Raw genomic sequence first — 23,168 nt, 5'->3', positions numbered from 1 at the left:
TGGGGGCCCTCATACCACGGGGAGTGGAGTGGATGGACCGGCGAGGCTTGGAGACATGGAGCCGATGACGAGTCTTAGGCTTACCTCCTGTTTTGTACATATTCATTCTTGTATTCCACATGTATATATATTTTTTGCGATTTTTTGGTGCAAGAATGTTTTGAGCCTTCCGTGGGCTTTGCTTTGACATATTATAGTAATATTAGCTTTCTAAACCAACGACAAATTTTGAAAAGAGAAAGAATTCCGTAAAAATAATGAGTTCATACAAGAGTGCACACACATTTTTAGACTAACCGACTACTTGGGGTATTACATATGCATGTTCACTATTTTTTTGTTTTTTGCCGACTCGTGCCATACTCCTTTGTTGGGCTTGTTCCTGAAAATTCTTGTGGCTTTGTTTTTCATTCTATTTGGTCTTGCCCGTGCATGGGTTAGGGTATGGTGCCCTTTGCAATATATTTTCTTCTTGATGCGTTGCATAACTTTATTATATTTTAATTTTTATTGGACCGAATCCTTGATAAGGATTGCCTACGTATCTTGTCAGAATCAGGTCGCGCGTAGTTCTAGGATTTGAAAAAAAAAATTGAAAGGGTTCATTACACGTCTGCTTCCCCCCCAAGTGTTCGTGGTTCTTTTGATGGTTCGAACAAGGAGTACGAACACTTGCAGAATCGGGAGGATAGGTGGCAAGGGAGAATGACGCCCGTTCAAGGGCGAAAGAAATATCGGCGCCCAGACCTGGGCGTAAAAGATAACAGCGCCCAGTCCTGGACGTTGAAGTTTGTCCTTCGCTTTTCCTATTTTATCGAGTTTTATGCCGTTTGCTTAGAGTAATGTAGAGAATGCTTGCTTATGAGTCTTAACGTGTTTTATTAGATGCCTTAACTCCGGACTGGATTTTATTAAATATGGTACTTTTTCAATTGGTCTAAGTTCGTGAGGTTAGCGAATTCCGCTCCATCTATGTCAGCTAGTTGGACTGCTCCGCCAGGTAGGATGGTCTTTACAAAATATGGTCCTGTCCAGTTAGGCCGGAATTTTCCTCGAGGGTCCGTAGTAGGTGCGCGGACTTCTTTTAATACAAAATCACCTTCTTTGATATTTCGAGGTTTGACTCTTTTGTTGAATTGCCTTGCGATGCGCTTTTGATACACTTGCACGTGATGTAAAGCTCTCAACCTCCGTTCGTCTAAAAGGACGAGCTCGTCGTACCTAGCTTGAACCCAATCAGTTTCGGGTAGCTTGCTTTCTAGGACGATCCGGAGGGAGGGAATTTCCAACTCGATCGGTTGAACTGCTTCCATTCCGTATACCAAGGAGTAGGGTGTTACCCCAATGGAGGTGCGGATTGAGGTTCGATAGCCCCATAATGCGAAGTGTAATTTGTTGGGCCAATCCTTATAATTTTCGGCCATTTTTTCGATTATGACTTTAATATTTTTGTTGGCCGCCTCTACCGCGCCGTTCATTTGCGGCCTGTAGGGAGAGGATTTATGGTGTTTGACATGATATTTTTCGAGCAGGTCTTGGACTTCGGCCCTAAAGTGGGAACCTTGGTCACTTATGATTTCATGTGGAACCTCGTATCGACAGAATATGTTCTTTTCTAGGAATCGGGCGACATGTTTGGCCGTTAATTTTGCATAGGAGACTGCCTCTACCCATTTAGTGAAGTAATCAATTGCGACTAAAACGTACTCGTGTCCCCCTACGCCTGTTGGTGTTACCTTGCCGATTATATCTATACCCCAGGTGGAAAAGGGCCATGGAGAAGAGAAGGTGTACAGTTCTGAGGGAGGCAAATGGTTAAGGTTACTGAAGATTTGGCATTTTGGGCAAGTTTTTACAAAGTGATGGCAATCGGTTTCCATAGTGGTCCAATAGTACCCTGAGCGGGATATTTTTCGGGATAGCATTTTTCCGTTCATATGGGGTCCGCACACGCCGTTATGGTATTCTTCCATTAGTCTTTGGGCTTGGTTTTGGTGGACACAAAGTAACTTGATTTTATTCGGCGTGTATTTGTACAGTTCTCCCAGAATTATGCTATATTGTGAAGCGAGGAGGCGTAGGGCCTTTTGTGCTCGCGGGGAGGTGTTTGGGGGGAATTCCCCACTTGTTTTGTAACGAAGGATGTCCGTGTACCATGGTTCTTCTTCGGTGTTTTCAGGTTCGGATTTTATGGCACAGCAATAAGCCGGCTCTTTCCTTCGGTCGACCCGAAGGGTCATTCCGTCCCATTCGTTCGGGATGTTGAGCATTGAAGCTAGCTTCGCTAGTGGATCCGCGAATTGGTTGTTGTCTCTTGGCAAGTACGTATACTCGATTTTTTCAAATTCCTCGACTATTTGGTCTAAGTGAGCTTGATATTTTGAGAGACTAGTGCTTCGGACCTTCCATCTTTTGGATATATGGTTGATTATTAGGGAAGAATCCCCGAAGACTTGTAGATGTTTGACCCCGAGGCTAACTGCGGCCTCTAGCCCAACTATGCAGGCCTCGTATTCGGCGGCGTTGTTTGTGGCCTCGAAGTCAAGTTTGACGGAAATTTGTATATGGGCCCCTTCGGGACTGACTAGGAGAACTCCGACGCCGCATCCTTTCTGGTTGGACGCGCCATCGAAGTATAGTGTCCAATAGTCGTCTCGTATCATCAGAAGTTCCTCGTCGGGGAGGAGGTAGACTTCCGTGGTTTCCTCATTCGTGGCATGCTCGGCCAGGAATTCGGCTACCGCTCTTCCTTTGATTGTTTTTTCTGGCATGAATTTTAGGTCGAATTCTGAGAGCATGACTAGCCACCTGGACAGGCGACCATTTAGGGCGGGCTTTTCGAACATGTATTTTAAGGGGTCTAGTTGTGACACTATATGAACAGTGTGGGCCAATAGGTAATGTCTGAGTTTTTTGGATGCCCAGACGAGGGCGAGGCAGGTTTTCTCAAGTTCTGTGTATCTCGTCTCGTACTGTATGAACTTCTTGCTCAAGTAGTAAATGGCTCGCTCGGATCCATGTACACACTGTGAGAGCATAGCTCCCGCTGCATTATCCGTGACGGTTAGGTATAGGCGTAAAGGTATTCCAGGCAAAGGCGGGGAGAGGACGGGTGGTTTGCTTAGGTATTCTTTGATTTTATCGAAGGCAGTTTGGCATTGTTCATCCCATTCGACCTTTTCTTCTTTTCTTAATTTTTTGAATATTGGCTCACAAGTCATAGTAAGCTTGGAAATGAACCTACTAATGTATTGCAGCTTTCCTAGGAAGCCCCTTATCTGTTTTTCAGTTTTTGGTGGGGGCATTTCGGTAATGGCTTTGATCTTAGATGGGTCAATCTCGATTCCTCGCGTACTAACAACATATCCTAGCAATTTTCCCGAGGTTACCCCGAACGCACATTTTTGTGGATTTAGTCTCATGTTATATTTCAAGATTCAGGTGAAGAACTTTTTAAGTGCCGGGAGGTGACCGTGCCGGTCATTAGATTTGACGATCATGTCGTCCACATAGACCTCGATTTCTTTGTGTATCATGTCATGGAGTAACGTGGTGGCTGTTCTTTGATAGGTGGCCCCCGCGTTTTTCAAACCAAAAGGCATTACAGTGTAACAATATGTACCCCAAGGGGTAATGAAAGTTGTTTTTTCCATGTCTTCTTCTGCCATGAGTATTTGATTATATCCGGCGTACCCGTCCATAAAGGAGAGGAGCGCGTGCTCTGCGGTGTTGTCTACTAGTATGTCAATGTGAGGTAGAGGGAAGTCATCTTTAGGACTGGCTTTGTTGAGGTCTCGAAATTCTACACACATTCGCACTCGTCCATCTTTTTTAGCTACGGGGACAATATTGGCTGTTAGGTTATGATACATATGACATTTACATAGATCATGCGGAAACAACCATTAACCCAGGAAACATATTATTTACACATAATCATATAGCATAATTAGATGCATACTCTTTGTTGCGTGCCTTCCCTAGCTGCGCCCGAACCGAACAAGAACAAGTCTTTTAGGACTCCAAGTGTCGTCCCTCCGTAGATAGTCCACAGCACGTCCGGATCCGCCTTAAGATTGACCAACTAGAATCGCCCTTAAGGTACTAGAAAATTCGGCACTTTTATGAGCAAGATGTGTTTTAATTTTCTCTCAAAAAAAAACTCACTTTTGAATACTTTGAAACTTATATATAAATTATGACCCCTAGGCCTTTATTTATAGAGTTATGGAAAAGGAATCGTAATCCTAGTAGGATGCGAATTAATTGGAATTAGAATCCTACATGAATTCTATTTAATTAATTTATCCAATTAGGAATAGACATTTAATCATACACTGACTCTTGCAGATTCAGGAATCACGCATGAGCACAAACTCACACACACACGGCAGCCACAAGGACTGCCCATGCGTGCGAGCTGCAGCCCACGCAGCAAGGCCCACGCATCCGTGGCCTTGGCGCGCGCTGGGCTTGTGGCGTGCGTGCTTGCTGGGCGATGGCCTGGCTTCGTGCTGGGCCTTCGTCCGGCAGGCCTCGTCCGATGCTAATTCGTACGATACGCTTCCGATTAAATTTCCATTTCCGGAATCTATTTCCGATACGAACAATATTTAATATTTCCGATTCCGGAATTAATTTCCGTTTCGAACAAATATTTAATATTTCCGTTTCCGGAATTATTTTCCGATTCCGGCAATATTTCCGATTCTGACAATATTTCCGTTTCCGGCAATATTTCCGATTCTGGTAATATTTCCGTTTCCGGCAATATTTCCGATTCTGGTAATATTTCCATTTCCAATAATATTTTCCGATACGTACCATGTTTCCGTTTCCGGCAACATCTACGACTTGGATAATATTCATATTTCCGATACGATCCATATTTCCGTTTCCGGCAATATCATCGTTTCCGGAGTATTCATTTCTTGCCTGTGACGATCTTAGCTCCCACTGAAACCAAGATCCGTCGGTTCCGAATATTCATAGATGGAGTATTTAATGCCATTAAATACTTGATCCGTTTACGTACTATTTGTGTGACCCTACGGGTTCAGTCAAGAGTAAGCTGTGGATTAATATCATCAATTCCACTTGAACTGAAGCGGCCTCTAGCTAGGCATTCAGCTCACTTGATCTCACTGAATTATTAACTTGTTAATTAATACTGAACCGCATTTATTAGACTTAACATAGAATGCATACTTGGACCAAGGGCATTATTTCCTTCAGTCTCCCACTTGTCCTTAGGGACAAGTGTGCATTTCCTAATTCCTTTGTCGCTCGATGCTTGCTCTTGAACATAAGGTAAGAGTTGTCATCCTTATTATGTCCAGAGGTGTTCCTCGGTTTCAGAGTTCAACTGATCAAATAAACAGATAATCATAGCCTATGATTCATCCGAGCACGGCCATGCATTTGACAGTTTCTAGCTCTCCGAGTGGCCTTGTACAACTTTTAAGCATCTCATCCCGATTTATGGGAGGACAATCCCAATCTTGCGATCTTGAGATTAGACTTCGTTTGATAGGTGATTACCTGAGCGTTGCCTTTATAGCCTCCTTTTACGGTGCGACGGTTGGTCAACGTCAAAGCAACCAGTTCTCAAACAAGTAATCTCAAATCACTCAGGTATTGAGGATTTAGTGTCTAATAATTTAATGAAATTTACTTATGACAGACTTTCATCTCTTACAGTAAAGTTTCATAGGTCTTGTCCGATACTAGTCTTCCCAAAGTAAGTATCTATGCAAATGATTATGACATTGCCATGTCCACATAGTTCAAGAAACAGAACTACTAGTCATCTTGCATTCTAATCGTCTAACGTTTTCTATGCGTCCAATTTTATAGCAAACTCCGATTAGGGACCATTTTCAACCTTTGACATTCAAGTTCACTTGATAGACATTTCTTAGTCACAGGACTGGTCCTGACAGTCTATCTTGAATATATCGTCAAGTTGAAGGGACTCATCATTTAATAAACCACAAATTAAATGGAAAAATGAATTCCTTTCATTTATTGTGAATGATTAACCAATAATGTTTTACAAAGATTTAAACTCTAAAACTTTAAAACATTAAACAGAGACATCAAAGCCATTCTCCAATATGCTTGATTCCCATAGCTGCAGTGTGCGAGTTGTGCTTCGCTTGCGGCAGAGGTTTAGTTAATGGATCTGATATGTTGTCATCAGTTCCAATTTTGCTTATCTCGACTTCTTTTCTTTCAACGAACTCTCGTAGAAGGTGAAATCTACGAAGTACATGCTTGACTCTCTGGTGGTGTCTAGGCTCTTTTGCCTGTGCAATAGCTCCGTTATTATCACAATACAGGGCTATTGGTCCTTTAATGGAGGGGACTACACCAAGTTCTCCTATGAACTTCCTTAGCCATATAGCTTCCTTTGCTGCTTCATGTGCAGCAATGTACTCCGCTTCAGTTGTAGAATCCGCAATGGTGCTTTGCTTAGCACTTTTCCAGCTTACTGCTCCTCCGTTGAGGCAGAAGACAAACCCAGACTGTGATCTGAAATCATCTTTGTCGGTTTGGAAACTTGCGTCCGTATAGCCTTTAACAATTAATTCATCATCTCCACCATAGACCAGGAAGTCATCTTTGTGACTTCAGAATGTTCTTGGCAGCAGTCCAATGCGCCTCTCCTGGGTCTGACTGGTATCTGCTTGTAGCACTGAGTGCGTACGCAACATCCGGGCGTGTACATATCATAGCATACATTATTGAACCAATCAATGATGCATATGGAATCCCATTCATTCGTCTATGCTCATCAAGTGTTTTTGGGCACTGAGTCTTGCTTAGAGTCATTCCATGAGACATGGGTAGGTAGCCTCGCTTGGAGTCCGCCATCTTGAACCTATCAAGCACCTTATTGATATAAGTGCTTTGACTAAGTCCAATCATCTTTTTAGATCTATCTCTGTAAATCTTGATGCCCAATATGTACTGTGCTTCTCCTAGATCCTTCATCGAAAAACATTTCCCAAGCCAAATCTTGACAGAGTTCAACATAGGAATGTCATTTCCGATAAGCAATATGTCGTCGACATATAATACTAGGAAAGCAATTTTGCTCCCACTGACCTTCTTGTATACACAAGATTCGTCCGCGTTCTTGATGAAACCAAAGTCACTGACTGCTTCATCAAAACGTATATTCCAGCTCCTGGATGCCTGCTTCAATCCGTAGATTGACTTCTTTAGCTTGCATACCTTTTTAGCATTCTTTGGATCCTCAAAACCTTCAGGCTGTGTCATAAACACAGTTTCTGTTAAAACGCCGTTTAAGAAAGCAGTTTTGACATCCATCTGCCATATTTCGTAATCGTAATATGCAGCGATTGCTAACATTATTCGAATAGACTTTAGCATTGCAACTGGTGAAAAGGTTTCATCGTAATCCACACCGTGGACTTGCCTGTAACCTTTTGCAACCAATCTAGCTTTGAAAACTTCAAGTTTCCCATCCTTGTCCTTTTTCAGTTTGAAAACCCATTTGCTTCCAATGGCTTGGTAGCCATCTGGCAAATCGACCAAATCCCATACTTGGTTTTCAGACATGGAGTCTAATTCAGATTGCATGGCTTCTTGCCATTGCTTGGAGCTAGGGCTCGTCATAGCTTGCTTGTAAGTCGCAGGTTCATCACTTTCAAGTAATAGAACGTCATAGCTCTCGTTCGTCAAAATACCTAAGTACCTTTCCGGTTGAGATCTATATCTTTGCGATCTACGCGGGGTAACATTTCTAGATTGACCATGATTCTCACCAGATTCTTCTAAAGATCTCTGAGTTTCATCCTGAATGTCATCTTGAGCATTCTCTAGAGTTTGTTGTTCGACTCGAATTTCTTCGAGGTGGAAATGTGATCCTTCTCCAAAAAGACACCATCTCGAGCAACAAACACTTTGTTCTCAGATGTATTGTAGAAGTAATACCCCTTTGTTTCCTTTGGATAGCCCACAAGGATACATTTGTCAGATTTTGGATGAAGTTTGTCTGAAATTAATCGTTTGACGTATACTTCACATCCCCAAATCTTAAGAAAAGACACATTTGGAGGCTTTCCAAACCATAATTCGTATGGAGTCTTTTCGACAGCTTTAGACGGAGCTCTATTTATAGTGAGTGCAGCTGTATTTAGTGCATGTCCCCAAAATTCTAATGGAAGTTCGGCCTGACCCATCATTGACCTGACCATGTCTAGCAAGGTTCTGTTCCTCCGTTCTGACACACCGTTCCATTGTGGTGTTCCAGGAGGAGTCAATTCTGATAGAATTCCACATTCTTTCAGATGGTCATCAAATTCATAGCTCAGATATTCACCGCCTCTATCAGACCGCAGTGCCTTAATCTTCTTTCCTAATTGATTCTCTACTTCACTCTGAAATTCCTTGAATTTGTCAAAGGATTCAGACTTATGCTTCATTAGGTAGACATAACCATACCTACTGAAGTCATCAGTGAAAGTGATAAAGTAGCTGAAACCACCTCTAGCATTTGTACTCATTGGTCCACATACATCTGTATGGATTAAACCCAATAGTTCATTTGCTCTTTCTCCAACTTTGGAGAAAGGTTGCTTTGTCATTTTGCCAAGTAAACATGATTCGCATTTACCATAATCCTCTAAGTCAAATGGTTCTAGAATTCCTTCTCTTTGAAGTCTTTCTAAGCGTTTCAAGTTTATATGGCCTAATCGACAATGCCACAGATAGGTGAGATCTGAATCATCCTTTTTGGCCTTTTTGGTATTTATGTTATATACTTGTTTGTCGTGATCTAATAAATAAAGTCCATTGACTAATCTAGCAGATCCATAAAACATCTCTTTAAAATAAAACGAACAACTATTGTCTTTTATTATAAAGGAAAATCCCTTAGCATCTAAGCAAGAAACTGAAATGATGTTTTTAGTAAGACTTGGAACATGGAAACATTCTTCCAGTTCCAAAACTAGCCCGGAGGGCAACGACAAATAGTAAGTTCCTACAGCTAATGCAGCAATCCGTGCTCCATTTCCCACTCGTAGGTCGACTTCACCCTTGCTTAACTTTCTACTTCTTCTTAGTCCCTGTGGATTGGAACATAAGTGTGAGCCACAACCAGTATCTAATACCCAAGAAGTTGAATTAGCAAGTATACAGTCTATAACGAAAATACCTGAAGATGGAACGACTGTTCCGTTCTTCTGATCTTCCTTTAGCTTCAAGCAATCTCTCTTCCAATGCCCCTTCTTCTTGCAGTAGAAGCATTCGGATTCAGAAGTGGGTTGACTGACCTTCCTCTTTGCAGATTTGGCGCCAGTTTGCTTAGTTGGGCGGGCCTTGTTGCCACCTTTCTTAGCATTCCTCTTCTTTCCAGATTTCTTGAACTTGCCCCCACGCACCATAAGCACATCCTGCTTATCACTTTTGAGCGTCTTTTCAGCGGTCTTCAGCATACCGTGAAGCTCAGTGAGCGTTTTGTCCAGACTATTCATACTGTAGTTCAGTTTGAACTGATCATACCCGCTATGAAGAGAATGGAGGATGGTGTCTATAGCCATTTCCTGAGAAAATTGCTGATCCAGCCGACTCATATTCTCAATGAGTCCAATCATTTTGAGAACATGTGGACTTACGGGCTCGCCTTTCTTAAGCTTGGTCTCAAGAATTTGCCTATGAGTCTCGAATCTTTCGACTCGAGCCAGATCTTGGAACATGTTCTTCAACTCACTGATGATTGTGAAAGCATCTGAGTTGATGAACGTTTTCTGCAGATCCGCACTCATGGTGGCGAGCATTAGACATTTCACATCCTTGTTGGCATCAATCCAACGATTGAGGGCTGCCTGAGTGATCCCGTCGCCTGGAGCTTCGGGCATCGCCTCATCTAGGACATACTCCTTTTCTTCCTGCATAAGAACTATTTGCAAGTTCCTTTGCCAGTCAAGGAAGTTTTTCCCGTTCAACTTCTCCTTTTCGAGAATTGATCGAATGTTGAATGAATTGTTGTTTGCCATATTAAAAACTACAATTGAAAAGAATAAACAAATAAATAACCATTCACAGTTTCTCTTAATAAACTTAAATTCTAGCATACATGCATAATTCAATGTTTATTAAGCATTTTATTCAAGTTATGTGTTCCGGCAGGTGTGAATAAAATGATTCCAAGATCCTAAAATCATTGAAGAACTAAGCACAGTTTGTCGACTTAATCCTAGAACATCTTAGGTAAGCAAAAGCCTTTTGCTAATAGTCTAGAAACTATTCTTGGTTGATAGGTACGTCTAAGAACTTATTAGGTAAACCTATCGAATTTGCCACGACATAAAAGGACTCCTTACTTATATCGTTGAGTTTCACCAAAACTAACATGTACTCACAATTATTTGTGTACCTTGCCCCTTTAGGACCAATAAGTAACACCTCGCTGAGCGAAAACTATTACTAGATTGATGTAAAGGATATCCAAGCAAGTGTATATTTTGGCATGGCACCTTTTAACTCAATTTTTAAGTTTGGAACTTAAGGCTCTTACTATGTTGGTTAGATTTTAAGTGAACTAAAATCCTTAATCATGCAACATAATCAAGCTTTTGATCTCATGCATTTTAAGACATATTTAAAGCAATAAATAACTTAAAACATGCATAAGATATTTGTGATCTAGTATGGCCCGACTTCATCTTGAAGCTTTGACTTCAAAGTCCGTCTTGAAAATCTCCGTGGGAGGCACCATTTTCTTCAAATAGGATAAGTTATAACTAATTACAACTATTTGATGGTACGCAGACCATATTTGAATTGAAAAACAACTTTGGTACTTTAGACCAATTACATTCAAATTAATGGTACGCAGACCATATTTTCTATCCTATTTGGGCCATACTAGTCACTTCATAACCTGCAAAACAGTACATATACAATATATACCATTCACCCATTCATTATCATGAATGGCCCACATAGCTGGTTAGTAAAACACATTATGCATCACGTAAACATTTGCAGCAATTAATCAAGGTCACCAATAATCTACCAATTATTCAGTCCTTATTAATTCTAATCGAGTTGTTTTAACCTTAAGGATTTGTAGACCTAATCAAGAGTTTATGACTAAAAAGCGCTCCCACTCAAACCAATAAATTCATATGCTTTACTAATTTTAAACATAAAATTGTATTTCTAGTCTAACCGGAAACATACAAATTTAATTAAAATTTAAAGCTCATATAAATTTATAATTGAATCCAAAAATTTAATTTAATTTCAGTCGCATTTAAATTAATTCATGATTTTAATTTTAGTAAAATAATTAGAATAAATTCCATTTATTATAATTATAATATTCAAAATTAAAATCCAAGAAATTAATTCAAATTATTAATTTTAAAATTAATTAAAATTACGTGAACTGAAATTTTCAAATTAAACATTCAAAACGATCTAATCGTAACGCAAACACCCTACGCGTTGCACGCCCATGGGCCGTACGCACACAGCCATTGCTGGCCATGTGCGCGCAGCCCATGCGCTCGTAGCATAGCTGCTGCTGTCCCAACGCAAGCCTCCGCATAGCGCCCATCGCACGCGAGCTATCGCTCGCAGCGCGCGCGCGCGACATCGCTCGCTGGCGCGCGAGATCGCTCGCTGGCGCGCGAGATCGCTCGCTGGGCGCGCGAGATCGCTCGCTGGGCGCGCAAGCTCGCTCGCTGCGCGCGCGAGCCATCGCTCGCTGGGGCGCGAGATCGCTCGCTGGCGCGCGAGATTGCTCGCTGCGCGCGCGCGAGCCATCGCTCGCTGGTGCGCGACATCGCTCGCTGGGCGGGCGACATCGCGCGCTGTGCGCGCGAGTGATGCTGTGCGCAGCGCTCGTGGCACGCGAGCTTGCGCTCGCTGCGCGCGAGGCTGCGCGCACTTGTGCGAGGCAGCGCGCGTTGTGGCGCAGCTCGCTTGCTGCCCACACGCGACTGCCTTGGCTCGCCCCTCGCCCATGCCCATACGTTCATTGCTCGTGGCACACGACACAAGGCAGGGCTGCTGCCTTGTGCTCGTGCACTACGCCCTTGCTCATTGCATTCGTGCCGCACGGGCGACGAGCTCCCTTGCTCGTCGTCGCATGCCCGCATTATACAACACCCCTTAAGGGTAACACGAAGCGTCCATTGCTTCGTGCGTGCAAGTTATTTGAACGAATCGCATAAAATTTAAAATTTATATTTAAAATTAATGACAAATTAATAAATAATATTAATTTCATAATTTTAGGGCGAAAAATCGGAAATTTATTATCCAATTGATTTCCGATTGATATGGATTCAAGTCTAGGTCATAAAAATTTAAAATTTATCGTAAATTTACAATTTTTATGGTGGTTTTTAATCATAGGTTTCTAATTAAATTACAATTAATTATGAAAATCAAATTAATTCTAAATTATTCTAATTTTCAACAAATTAATCATAATTACAAATTAGATCGCATAATTAACAAGACTAGGCATTCAAACTTGTTAAACATATGCTGTAGGTCAATCAAAAATTCAAGATTTATCAACAGGAATCGCAAATATTTAATTTAACATCTTAAATTTACAAAATTTTGCATTCGAAAAACTAAAACCTTCGAAAAGTCATAGTTAGGCTTCGAATTTGAGAATTCTGGGTTCGGCAGAAAAATACTATTTTTGTCAAAATTTTAGAATGCCTTTTACATGCGGAATTGACACAAAAATCACTCAATTCGGATGAGTAATGAAGAAACTGCCGAAAAACTGCGTACATATAATTAAATAAACGCAATTTGCAATTAATTAACAATTACGAAAATTAATCACCCCTTTTAATTCTTGCAAATTTGTAATATTTAACCATGTTCATGCAATTTAGATTATGAAAATAATAAGGGGCTCGTGATACCACTGTTAGGTTATGATACATATGACATTTACATAGATCATGCGGAAACAACCATTAACCCAGGAAACATATTATTTACACATAATCATATAGCATAATTAGATGCATACTCTTTGTTGCGTGCCTTCCCTAGCTGCGCCCGAACCGAACAAGAACAAGTCTTTTAGGACTCCAAGTGTCGTCCCTCCGTAGATAGTCCACAGCACGTCCGGATCCGCCTTAAGATTGACCAACTAGAATCGCCCTTAAGGTACTAGAAAATTCGGCACTTTTATGAGCAAGATGTGTTTTAATTTTCTCTCAAAAAAAAACTCACTTTTGAATACTTTGAAACTTATATATAAATTATGACCCCTAGGCCTTTATTTATAGAGTTATGGAAAAGGAATCGTAATCCTAGTAGGATGCGAATTAATTGGAATTAGAATCCTACATGAATTCTATTTAATTAATTTATCCAATTAGGAATAGACATTTAATCATACACTGACTCTTGCAGATTCAGGAATCACGCATGAGCACAAACTCACACACACACGGCAGCCACAAGGACTGCCCATGCGTGCGAGCTGCAGCCCACGCAGCAAGGCCCACGCATCCGTGGCCTTGGCGCGCGCTGGGCTTGTGGCGTGCGTGCTTGCTGGGCGATGGCCTGGCTTCGTGCTGGGCCTTCGTCCGGCAGGCCTCGTCCGATGCTAATTCGTACGATACGCTTCCGATTAAATTTCCATTTCCGGAATCTATTTCCGATACGAACAATATTTAATATTTCCGATTCCGGAATTAATTTCCGTTTCGAACAAATATTTAATATTTCCGTTTCCGGAATTATTTTCCGATTCCGGCAATATTTCCGATTCTGACAATATTTCCGTTTCCGGCAATATTTCCGATTCTGGTAATATTTCCGTTTCCGGCAATATTTCCGATTCTGGTAATATTTCCATTTCCAATAATATTTTCCGATACGTACCATGTTTCCGTTTCCGGCAACATCTACGACTTGGATAATATTCATATTTCCGATACGATCCATATTTCCGTTTCCGGCAATATCATCGTTTCCGGAGTATTCATTTCTTGCCTGTGACGATCTTAGCTCCCACTGAAACCAAGATCCGTCGGTTCCGAATATTCATAGATGGAGTATTTAATGCCATTAAATACTTGATCCGTTTACGTACTATTTGTGTGACCCTACGGGTTCAGTCAAGAGTAAGCTGTGGATTAATATCATCAATTCCACTTGAACTGAAGCGGCCTCTAGCTAGGCATTCAGCTCACTTGATCTCACTGAATTATTAACTTGTTAATTAATACTGAACCGCATTTATTAGACTTAACATAGAATGCATACTTGGACCAAGGGCATTATTTCCTTCATTGGCCACCCATTCTGGGTAGTTGGAGACTTTTATAAAGCCGGCATCTAATTGTTTAGTGACTTCTTTTATTTTCAAGGCTATCTCTGGTTTGAGCCGCCGTAGCTTTTGTTTTACTGGCGTCATTTTGGGATCTAGCGGAATTTTATGCTCAGCGATTTCTCGATCTATTCCTGGCATGTCTTTGTAGGACCAAGCAAAGACACCCTCGAATTCCCGCAAAGTAGAGATTAGATCGGCCTTTTCAGTGGGAGTTAAGGTGAGGCCAATTTTAATAATTTTAGGATTTTCTTTTGTTCCAATATTTACCGATTCTGTGTCCTCAATTATAGGAGTTTTGAGTTCTTGTTCACTTATAGCTTTTATTAGTTCGGTATATTCCTCTTCTGGCTCTTTTTCGTGCTCATTAGTGGCGAGACATTCTGCATTATTACTCGGATTTTTAAGCGGCACATACTCAAAAGTTTTGTTTATCTTATTAAAGTCATGAAGCATTACATCAAAAAGATCTCCCGGAGTAGAGATTTCCGGGTCTAAACTATTTTTGGGAGGGGTTACAATTTTGCTAGGTTCGGACTCGGAGTCAGACTCGGATTCAGACTCTAATTCTTCATACATCGGACCCTCTCCCGCAGATATCTTGAACTTCATCCCACGAGCATTAGTCCATTTGAAAGTCTTGCGCCACCCTCGTTGGATTTGGTCATCTTTTGAGGGTGATGGAGCGATCAATTTAGTAGGATCAAACACTTCATCTTGGAGAGCTAATGCCATAATTTTTGTTTCTTTCTTCGCTCTTTTCTTTTCTAACCCAAACGATAGCCCGAAAGCATGTGAGTTGGGGAGCGTTTTTGGCATAGCATGATTCTTTGGGGCGAGTGGCCTTTGAGAACGTAAAGGGTCGTGTCCCAGAGCATGCATCTCTTGGGTTTGTGCGACCTCTAGGTATAGATGTTCGGGATATGCTTCTTCCATCGCGTTCCTTGATGGCTATCACGGGCAAGTACTCAGGGGCCCTGCATTATTGTTGTGGAGTAGGAGACACATTAGTTTGTTTCGTGAGTCGGTTTTCTAGACATTCTATGACTACCCTTAAGTCGGACTAGTATATTTGGACTGCTACGTGTGCACTTTGAACTCTTTATATTTTCGAAAATCTCTGCCCGTGTGACATTCATAATTATTTGCATGGTCGACTTTTTAGTGTCGAGCATTGCCGTCGTAGGAGGCCTAACAACGACACAAAGAGTTATTAATTTTTTCACGAGTCGCTTTTGAAATCGAGTGCTTTTCTTACGCCCTCGTAGCAATTCTTTTTATGAACATTTTTTGCGCTACGTATTTTCCTTTCGCGCGGGCACCGAGGCTGCTGCGCCTGACCAGAAGGCCAAGCAGCAACTTCAGCGCCCAGCGAGGGGCGTGAGAAATTCTGGCGCCCAGCCAGGGGCGTTGAAAATGCGTCCCTGGCTGGTTCTCGTTTTCTGTCTTCTGTTTATGCGACTTCGATTTGCGTGCTTGCCTAATAATGTCCTTTACGCGTAGCAGCGTTTGTGGGATTCGTTACAGGCCATCCCGAGCGTCGCTTATTTTTGTGGCGATCATTCGGGTTTGCGGAACACGTGTTTCGGTATAACTCTTTGGCAAATTAGTCTATGAATGTTTGGGCAATTTTTAAGGTCGTTGGTTTTCTAGGATAGTTTGTTACACACAATCACATATTTCGCTACACATAACTACATTACAAACATGGATTTGAAAATTAAATATGCCACGTAGTTTATGATAGGCTTCTATGGGTAGTTTATTTGCGCCTGGCTTGGTACCGCTTCTATCGAAGATCCAACACATGCCTTAGTCGAGGTAGTGTCTTCAACAGACGAATTTCGCCCAAGAGGCCAACCCGCAAGTGCAAGCCAAGGGGGCATGCAGGCGAGAGGGACCTAATGAGCGAGCGATTGGGTTCGGGATAGGTGTACTACCTGCACAAGTACCGAGTGGGCAACATGCGCGGCGTATGCACCCCCCTATTGGCAGAAAAAGGTATCCTTAGTCCCAACTCCCGAGGGAGCCGAGATTCGTTATGCGGTTCTGCCCGTTCACATTAATATGCTGATTTTCAGGTCGTCCCAACTTGATGGGGAAATAAACGCGGGGTAGGATCGTTTCACCCTTCGGCTATTTTGATTACCTACAAGCACGAGTATTTCCTTCACTATCCCCAGCGGAGTCGCCACTGTGAGGGGGTCGAAAAAGCACGAGGCTAATGCGTGACCTCGTCCCTCGTGGGTGTGACGATTCTTTTTATTCAATCAAGTGTAATTGGATTTCCTGTGAGTTTACACCCAATTGACTAGTAATATAGGAGTCGCCATTCAGTTTTTAACAACAATGAGAAAAACTGACAAAACCCGGTTATCGTGACATAAAGGGAGTGCAATTATGTTTGACCACGACGGCCGTAGGTTCCCTTGTGATCCCTGGTGTGGGGATCTCTCAACTTACACCCGCAAGGTAGAGATTGAGGGTTCGGGGGACTGTAACTACCGAGAGGAGTACTTCGCTCGTCGATAACTCCAGAGGCAGGATATCCTTACTAGCTCAGCATAAATAATTGAAGGGACATGCGTTGACTATTAAACTAATCTGAGTTGATTTTAGCAATATGCAACATATAATACTAGATCGATCGCGATTATCTGATTTAGATTGCATTAAGGGACTTAGCATGATAATCCAATTTCCCAAAAATATTATTTTTGTTAGGCGTGATAGAACAATCAGATTTAGTTAGTTTAACAGTTCATAAAAAGGGCGAGGAAAGCAATTAAATCATCGAGAAGGGACACATTGCGACGCACCCTTGAGAGGTGCGTCACGGTTCTCAGAAAACTAACCACTTTGACTTTGCTATTTCTCCTTTTTATTTAACGAATCTCAATTATGGGACAGGATACGTTCTGTTCGATTTATGGATCGATTGCGACAGAACGCGTGAACAATTTCGCAGCGTGAGGCTTTGGCTAAGGGTTGGAGTCAATACTCAGAATATAATTGTGTGTTGTGTATTCCTTTCACGTCGAATTTGGGGCTATATTTATAGGAAAGAGTTCGTGGAAAGATAGAATTGCAGAGTTCTAATCCACAAAGAATTAGGAAAAAACACGTACCCAGGTATTTTCAGCGCCCAGGCCTGGGCGCCGAAGATTTCGGCGCCCAGAGCCAGGCGTTGAAAATAGGGTCTGGGCTGTTTTCTTAGTCAGATCCGGATTCCTAAAATCCGTAGTGTTTGAGACTTAATCGAGTCTTTTAGTGCGTATTAATCTTGTGACGGGATGCGTCTGGGCCCGTTACGAACTCTAGGCTCGTTAGGATTTTAATTAATACGTCACTCTTATTTCCGAATCATATTAGGAATAGGATTCTCGCAGTTTTCTATCTCATTTAGGATTTATGTTGGAATGAAACACCTAATTCTGACAGGTTTCTATCCTTTATGATTTGCCACTTTTAGAAGCTACCTTTTACGGCAGTTACTATTTTTAGCAGGTTTCCATAAATAGCAGTTTTCTATAAATATCAGGTTTCGGGTGAAATGAAAAGGGGAATTGAGATTCGTTTATTTTATAGGAGATGCGTTGTCAAGTGGAGATTTATGCTTTCATCATCGAACCTTCCCTTTCGGGAATGGGGACAAAAGTAGGTGTCTACAGATGACGGTATGCAAGAAGGTGCACATCAGGATCTGAGGTGCCGTCATAAGCATTTATTGCCGGTGGCTTGACCTTGGGCTCCTTAGGAGCATTCATAATATCAGCGCAGAAGGGAGTAGTGTAATCTAGTATCAAACCTGCCACCAATTGCTGAATATGACAGATGGGATCTTGCCCCCTTGCTTGAGATGGCCTACGCCGTCCACTGTCCACTTGACTCATGGTCGTTCTTGCTGGCCGTCGAGAAAGTGAAGCCAATGGACGTCATCCATAAAGGGAATTGACCCTGTATCTAAAAGTTCTGTCTCCCGGGGTGATCTTGTCGAGCTGTCGGTGCCTTTCTAGACGGTTCGGGGTCAGGACGAGCAGGGACTAGGAAATGATTTGGGATTATTCTATACTACTTGTCCTATTTGGGATTAACCCTAAATAGGAAAGTTTTGATTGGCTAATTAATGAGATAAGGACAAGTGTCCCTATCAAGATATTTCTCTTTTGGGCCATGGGCCAAAAGAATAAGTGGGCAAATTCTCTAATATATAACCCATTGAACAGTCGAAGGGGGGGCAAGTGGCTTGCTGACATGTTTGAGTAAGGCCACGTGGCACTCACGGGTTGGGCCACGTAGGCCGGGTAGATTTACCCACAACAACTGGGCTAGGTCGCTCCAGTGAGTCGGGCGATAGCTGATCAGGTCTATTTGCAAGGTAAGGAACTTAAAAGGGGTGGGTGATTTAAGTGTTGAGAAGCAAGTTTAGATGTTTGTTATTTTTTGTTTGTTTATAAATATGACTATTTGAATGGGTTGGACTATTGAGTACCTGGGTTGGACCAGTTTGTGAACCAAAATTTCAACCCGAACATGACCTGCTTTAGGAGATAGGTTCGTGATGGGTTGACCCATTGCAAGCCCATGCTTAACAGTTAACACTAACAAGTGCATTTTTACTTGTTTAGGATTCTAATTAAGTGTGAAATATTGAGTACTCACTAAGAAAGCATACTTTGTAAACAACTACCTTATCGGTTTCATTACCTCATCAGTTGCAATTGTCTTATCAGTTTCAACTAAATTTCAGTTAGTGTTGTCAATCAAAGTCTAAGTGTTTATGGTTGTATAGGCGTATGACTATCGCAAATCCTAAATACATAGTATATGATTACCACAATACATCAAGTAAGGTGTTGACCTAGATTTTGTTCTGTTCGACTTATTTGGACTTATTTCAGACAAAATAATTTCAGATAAGTTCAGTTAAGTTCAAATAATATAAGTTCTGCAAAAAATAAGTTTTAATCATACATTTTCACACAAAAATAAGTTTTTTTCAGATAAAATAAGTTCATAAGTTCAGTTTAATTCAGATAAGTTCAAATAAGTTCAGTTAAAGTCAGATAAATTCAGATAATATAATTTCAGTCAAAATAAGTCGAATAGAACGGAGCCCTAGTGGAAAAGATTGCACCTTGTAACCAAAAGGTTCCTAGTTCAATCCTACTTGGGACTCTTTGAGATAGGTTTGCCTTATCATTCCTCTCACTAAAGTGTCTAGCCCACTAACACGGGGTGGGTTGACCTGTGCGGGGTTCGTCCTAATATGACACTTCATCTTACCTTCTAAAGAAAATGATTACTGGCTAGAATTTACCACACGGGGGAGTACATCATATTTACAGAGAATGGGAGAAGCAAACAAAGCGGCAGACTGGATTATTGACCTGATACAGTAGAGCATATGGAATGAAGATGGGACTCGAACCAATCAAACTGCACTAACAAGGAACTCTTTGTTGGGCAGTCTTTAATATCATCCTTAGCTAATGTGGAACGTTTCATTGCAGTCGCTCCAGCAACAGCAAAGTTAGCACCATGACTAAAGTCCCCATCTTTGTTAAGATACGGTTCAAGAAATGGCAGCTTCAAGAACTTGGCTGCAACAATTAATTAATAAGAACCAATAGTAGTGAGTATTGAGAAATCGTGGAGTATGGTGCAACTATAGATGGCCAGTGGGTCGGGTCTGGTCCACCGCGCCTTGATACAGCCAGCAGTGGATCTTATGGGTGGGATCTACTTATGACCCATGACACAAACCACTTAACCACCAAACCTGGTTTTTTTATGTGTCGTCGGTCAAGTTTTTCCAACACAAGTACAACCCATTTCGATCCACCGCCCGTAGTGGATCTCATGGATCAGATCTACTTTTATATATGACCCATGACACAAACCACCCAACCTGTTTTTTTGATGTGTCGTGGGTTAAGTTTTCCCAACACAAGTACAACCCATTTTGATCCGCCTCGCTGGATCCGACACAACCCACCACAGCACAATCGACCCACGAACCCAACCCACTTGACACATGAACTCAACCCACCCAACCCGCCATCTTTTTTTTTTTGCTAAGCAAGAGAGAAATATATTAATTGGATCAAACAATTACACCTTAAGCCAATTCCAAGACATACAAACCAACTAGGTTGGACTCTATGCCCTTGAAATCAGCAAACACAAAGCTATACAAGCTCTAAAACACAACCAGAATGCCTAAAGGCTATTACAAATTTGTGAACCATTCACTATCTCTCTTGCTTACATGCTTTGGCAGAACAACCTGAATTCTGCTCTTGACCATTTGCTTCAAATCCTTCGTACTCTGACTGACAGTGGGAATGGAGTTATCCCAAAAACTTGTGTTTCTACACCTCCAGATCAGATAGACAGCAGCACCAACAGCTGCAAAATACACCTGCTTCCTGAACTTTGAAGCTTTACTTTGTCCAGCTTTCCTGACTAACTGAACCAAATTGCCATGAATAGAGAAACCTATCCACTGATGTACTGCTATAATAATTTTCTTACTATACTGGCACTGAAAAAAGAGATGCTGATGAGTCTCATCATCCAAGCCACAAATCAAGCAACTAGCAGATTGACTAATGCCTATCTTTGCTAGTTTGTCTGTAGTCTGGAGCTTTTATTGAACAGCCAACCAGCAAATGAATCTATGTTTTGGAACATTCAGCCTATTCCAAACCATTTTGTCCCAATGCACCCTTGGCTTGTCCCCTAGGAGTTTCTCATACACTTGTTTCACTGAATAATGAGGCATGTTCTCAAAATCTGCACAAGTAAAGAACTGTTTGAGCTGCTCCTTTGTATTGCACACTTGCTTCCAGTACCAGCTAGCAGTAGAACCAGGTTGATACTCCCACCAATCTCCATCCTTTAAGCAGACTGAATTAATCCACCTAATCCACACATTATCCTGCTTCTTGACTAAAGCCCAAACATATTTCCCCATAAAGGCAATATTCCACTTCTGAACATCTCTAAACCCCAACCCCCCAGTGTGCTTGTCACTACAGACTTTATCCCAAGCTATGTTGCTTTATTTATGACTGAAAGCATGGCCACTCCATAGGAAGGCTCTGCAGATCTTCACTATATCTTGAAGAACACCTTTTGGAAGCACATAAATTTGTGCCCAATACATGTGCAAACTCAGTAAAACTGAATTAACAAGCTGCATTCTTGTTGTATAGGATAAATTCCTAGAACTCCAAATTTTTATCCTAGTGATCATCTTATCCACAAAATGAGCACACTGAGCCACAGAGATCTTCTTAGAACATATAGGGACCCCCAAATATTTGAATGGCAACATACTTCTAGAAAAACCAGAAACATCTACTACCCTCTGAATTTCAGATTCATGCATGCCATGACAGTAGATAGAAGACTTTTGTTGATTTTCCTTTAAGCCAGAAGTATCAGAAAACAACTTGAAAGCTTGAAGCAACAAGTAAATAGACTGATAATCTCCCTTGCTACAGATAATCAGATCATCAGCAAAACATAAGTGAGTAAGACCAATCCCCTTACACCTTGGATGAAACTGGAACTGATGCATAGAGCTCACTCTATTCAGAATTCTAGACAAATATTCCATGCAAATGACAAATAACAGAGGAGAGATAGGGTCTCCTTGCCTCAAACCTCTCTTGGATTTAAAAAACCCATGCATAGAACCATTCAGCATCAAAGAAAACATGGGAGTAGTAACACATTGCATAACCATATCAACAAACTGCTTTGGGAAGTCCAAAAGAATCAGCATCTCCTGTAAGAACTGCCAATCAACAGTATCATAGGCTTTTTGAAGATCAATCTTCATAAGGCAGCTAGGCTTAACCCCTTTCCTCCCATAATGCCTGACTAAATCTTGCACAACCATAATATTATGAACTATGTATCTCCCATGAACAAAACCTCCTTGATTTTCCATGATGAGATCAGGAAGAACTTGTCTTAATCTCCCACACAAAACTTTTGTTATGCACTTATAAATGGTGTTGCAGCAAGAAATTGGCCTGAACTCACTCACATCCTTTGGACATTTAGTCTTGGGGATAAGAGTAATCACAGTGTGGTTCACCTCCTTCAAGATTCTTCCTTGCTATAACATATCAAGAATGGCTGCAATGACTTCATCCCCAACAATATGCCAAGCATCTTTGTAAAAATAAGAGCCAAAACCATCTGGACCAGGAGCTTTAATACCTGGAATAGAGAAAAGAGCCTTCTTAACTTCATCTGTTGTATAAGGAGCATTGAGTATAGCTTTATGATGATCTAAACAGACTGGCCCCTGCTGCACCACCTCCTTGTTAACTGGTGTTCTGTTATCAGAAGTACTACCTAGGAGCATTTTATAATAATCCAAAAAATCTTTGGACACCCCATCAGCTGTATCTTTCCATTCTCCTTGCATATCATAAATGCTATACACTTGGTTCTGAACTTTTCTAGTCTTGATACTCTGATGAAAAAGAGAAGTATTCTCATCTCCATCTTTAAGCCAAGACAATTTTGCTTTCTGACTGAGGAAAGCCAAATAAGCATTATGTTTCTCCTTATACTCCTGAATTGCAATCAACTCTGCATCTGCAAAACTTTGATTAGAAGGATTATTATGCATTGCAGTTTGTGCACTCACCATAGTCTGATAAGCTCTCAAATCTGCTGCTTGAATATCTGTAAAACCTACTTTATTCAACTCTTTAAGAGCCAGTTTAACTCTTTTCAGTTTATTAATCAAAATGAACATTTTAGTGCCAATAAACTGAGTATTCCAAGCCTG

The 23,168-nt window shown here is 41.4% G+C and overlaps 1 protein-coding gene across 1 annotated transcript; it reads right to left on the bottom strand.

The window, feature by feature from the left end:
* Positions 1-22,484: 22,484 nt before the first annotated feature.
* On the bottom strand, positions 22,485-23,135 carry LOC110805223 (uncharacterized). Its single transcript, XM_022010830.1, has one exon. The coding sequence runs from the start codon at positions 23,133-23,135 to the stop codon at positions 22,485-22,487; it is 651 nt and encodes a 216-aa protein (XP_021866522.1).
* Positions 23,136-23,168: the final 33 nt, after the last annotated feature.

This window comes from Spinacia oleracea, chromosome 2 (assembly GCF_020520425.1).
Source record: "Spinacia oleracea cultivar Varoflay chromosome 2, BTI_SOV_V1, whole genome shotgun sequence".
NCBI classification, from domain to species: domain Eukaryota; kingdom Viridiplantae; phylum Streptophyta; class Magnoliopsida; order Caryophyllales; family Amaranthaceae; genus Spinacia; species Spinacia oleracea.
The sequence above is the reverse complement of the archived record's forward strand: the minus strand, read 5'-3'. Positions and strand labels throughout refer to the sequence as shown.

Bases quoted from the DNA above. Each gene is read 5' to 3' on its own strand.
- LOC110805223 (XM_022010830.1), bottom strand. From the start codon at position 23,135: ATGTTCATTTTGATTAATAAACTGAAAAGAGTTAAACTGGCTCTTAAA.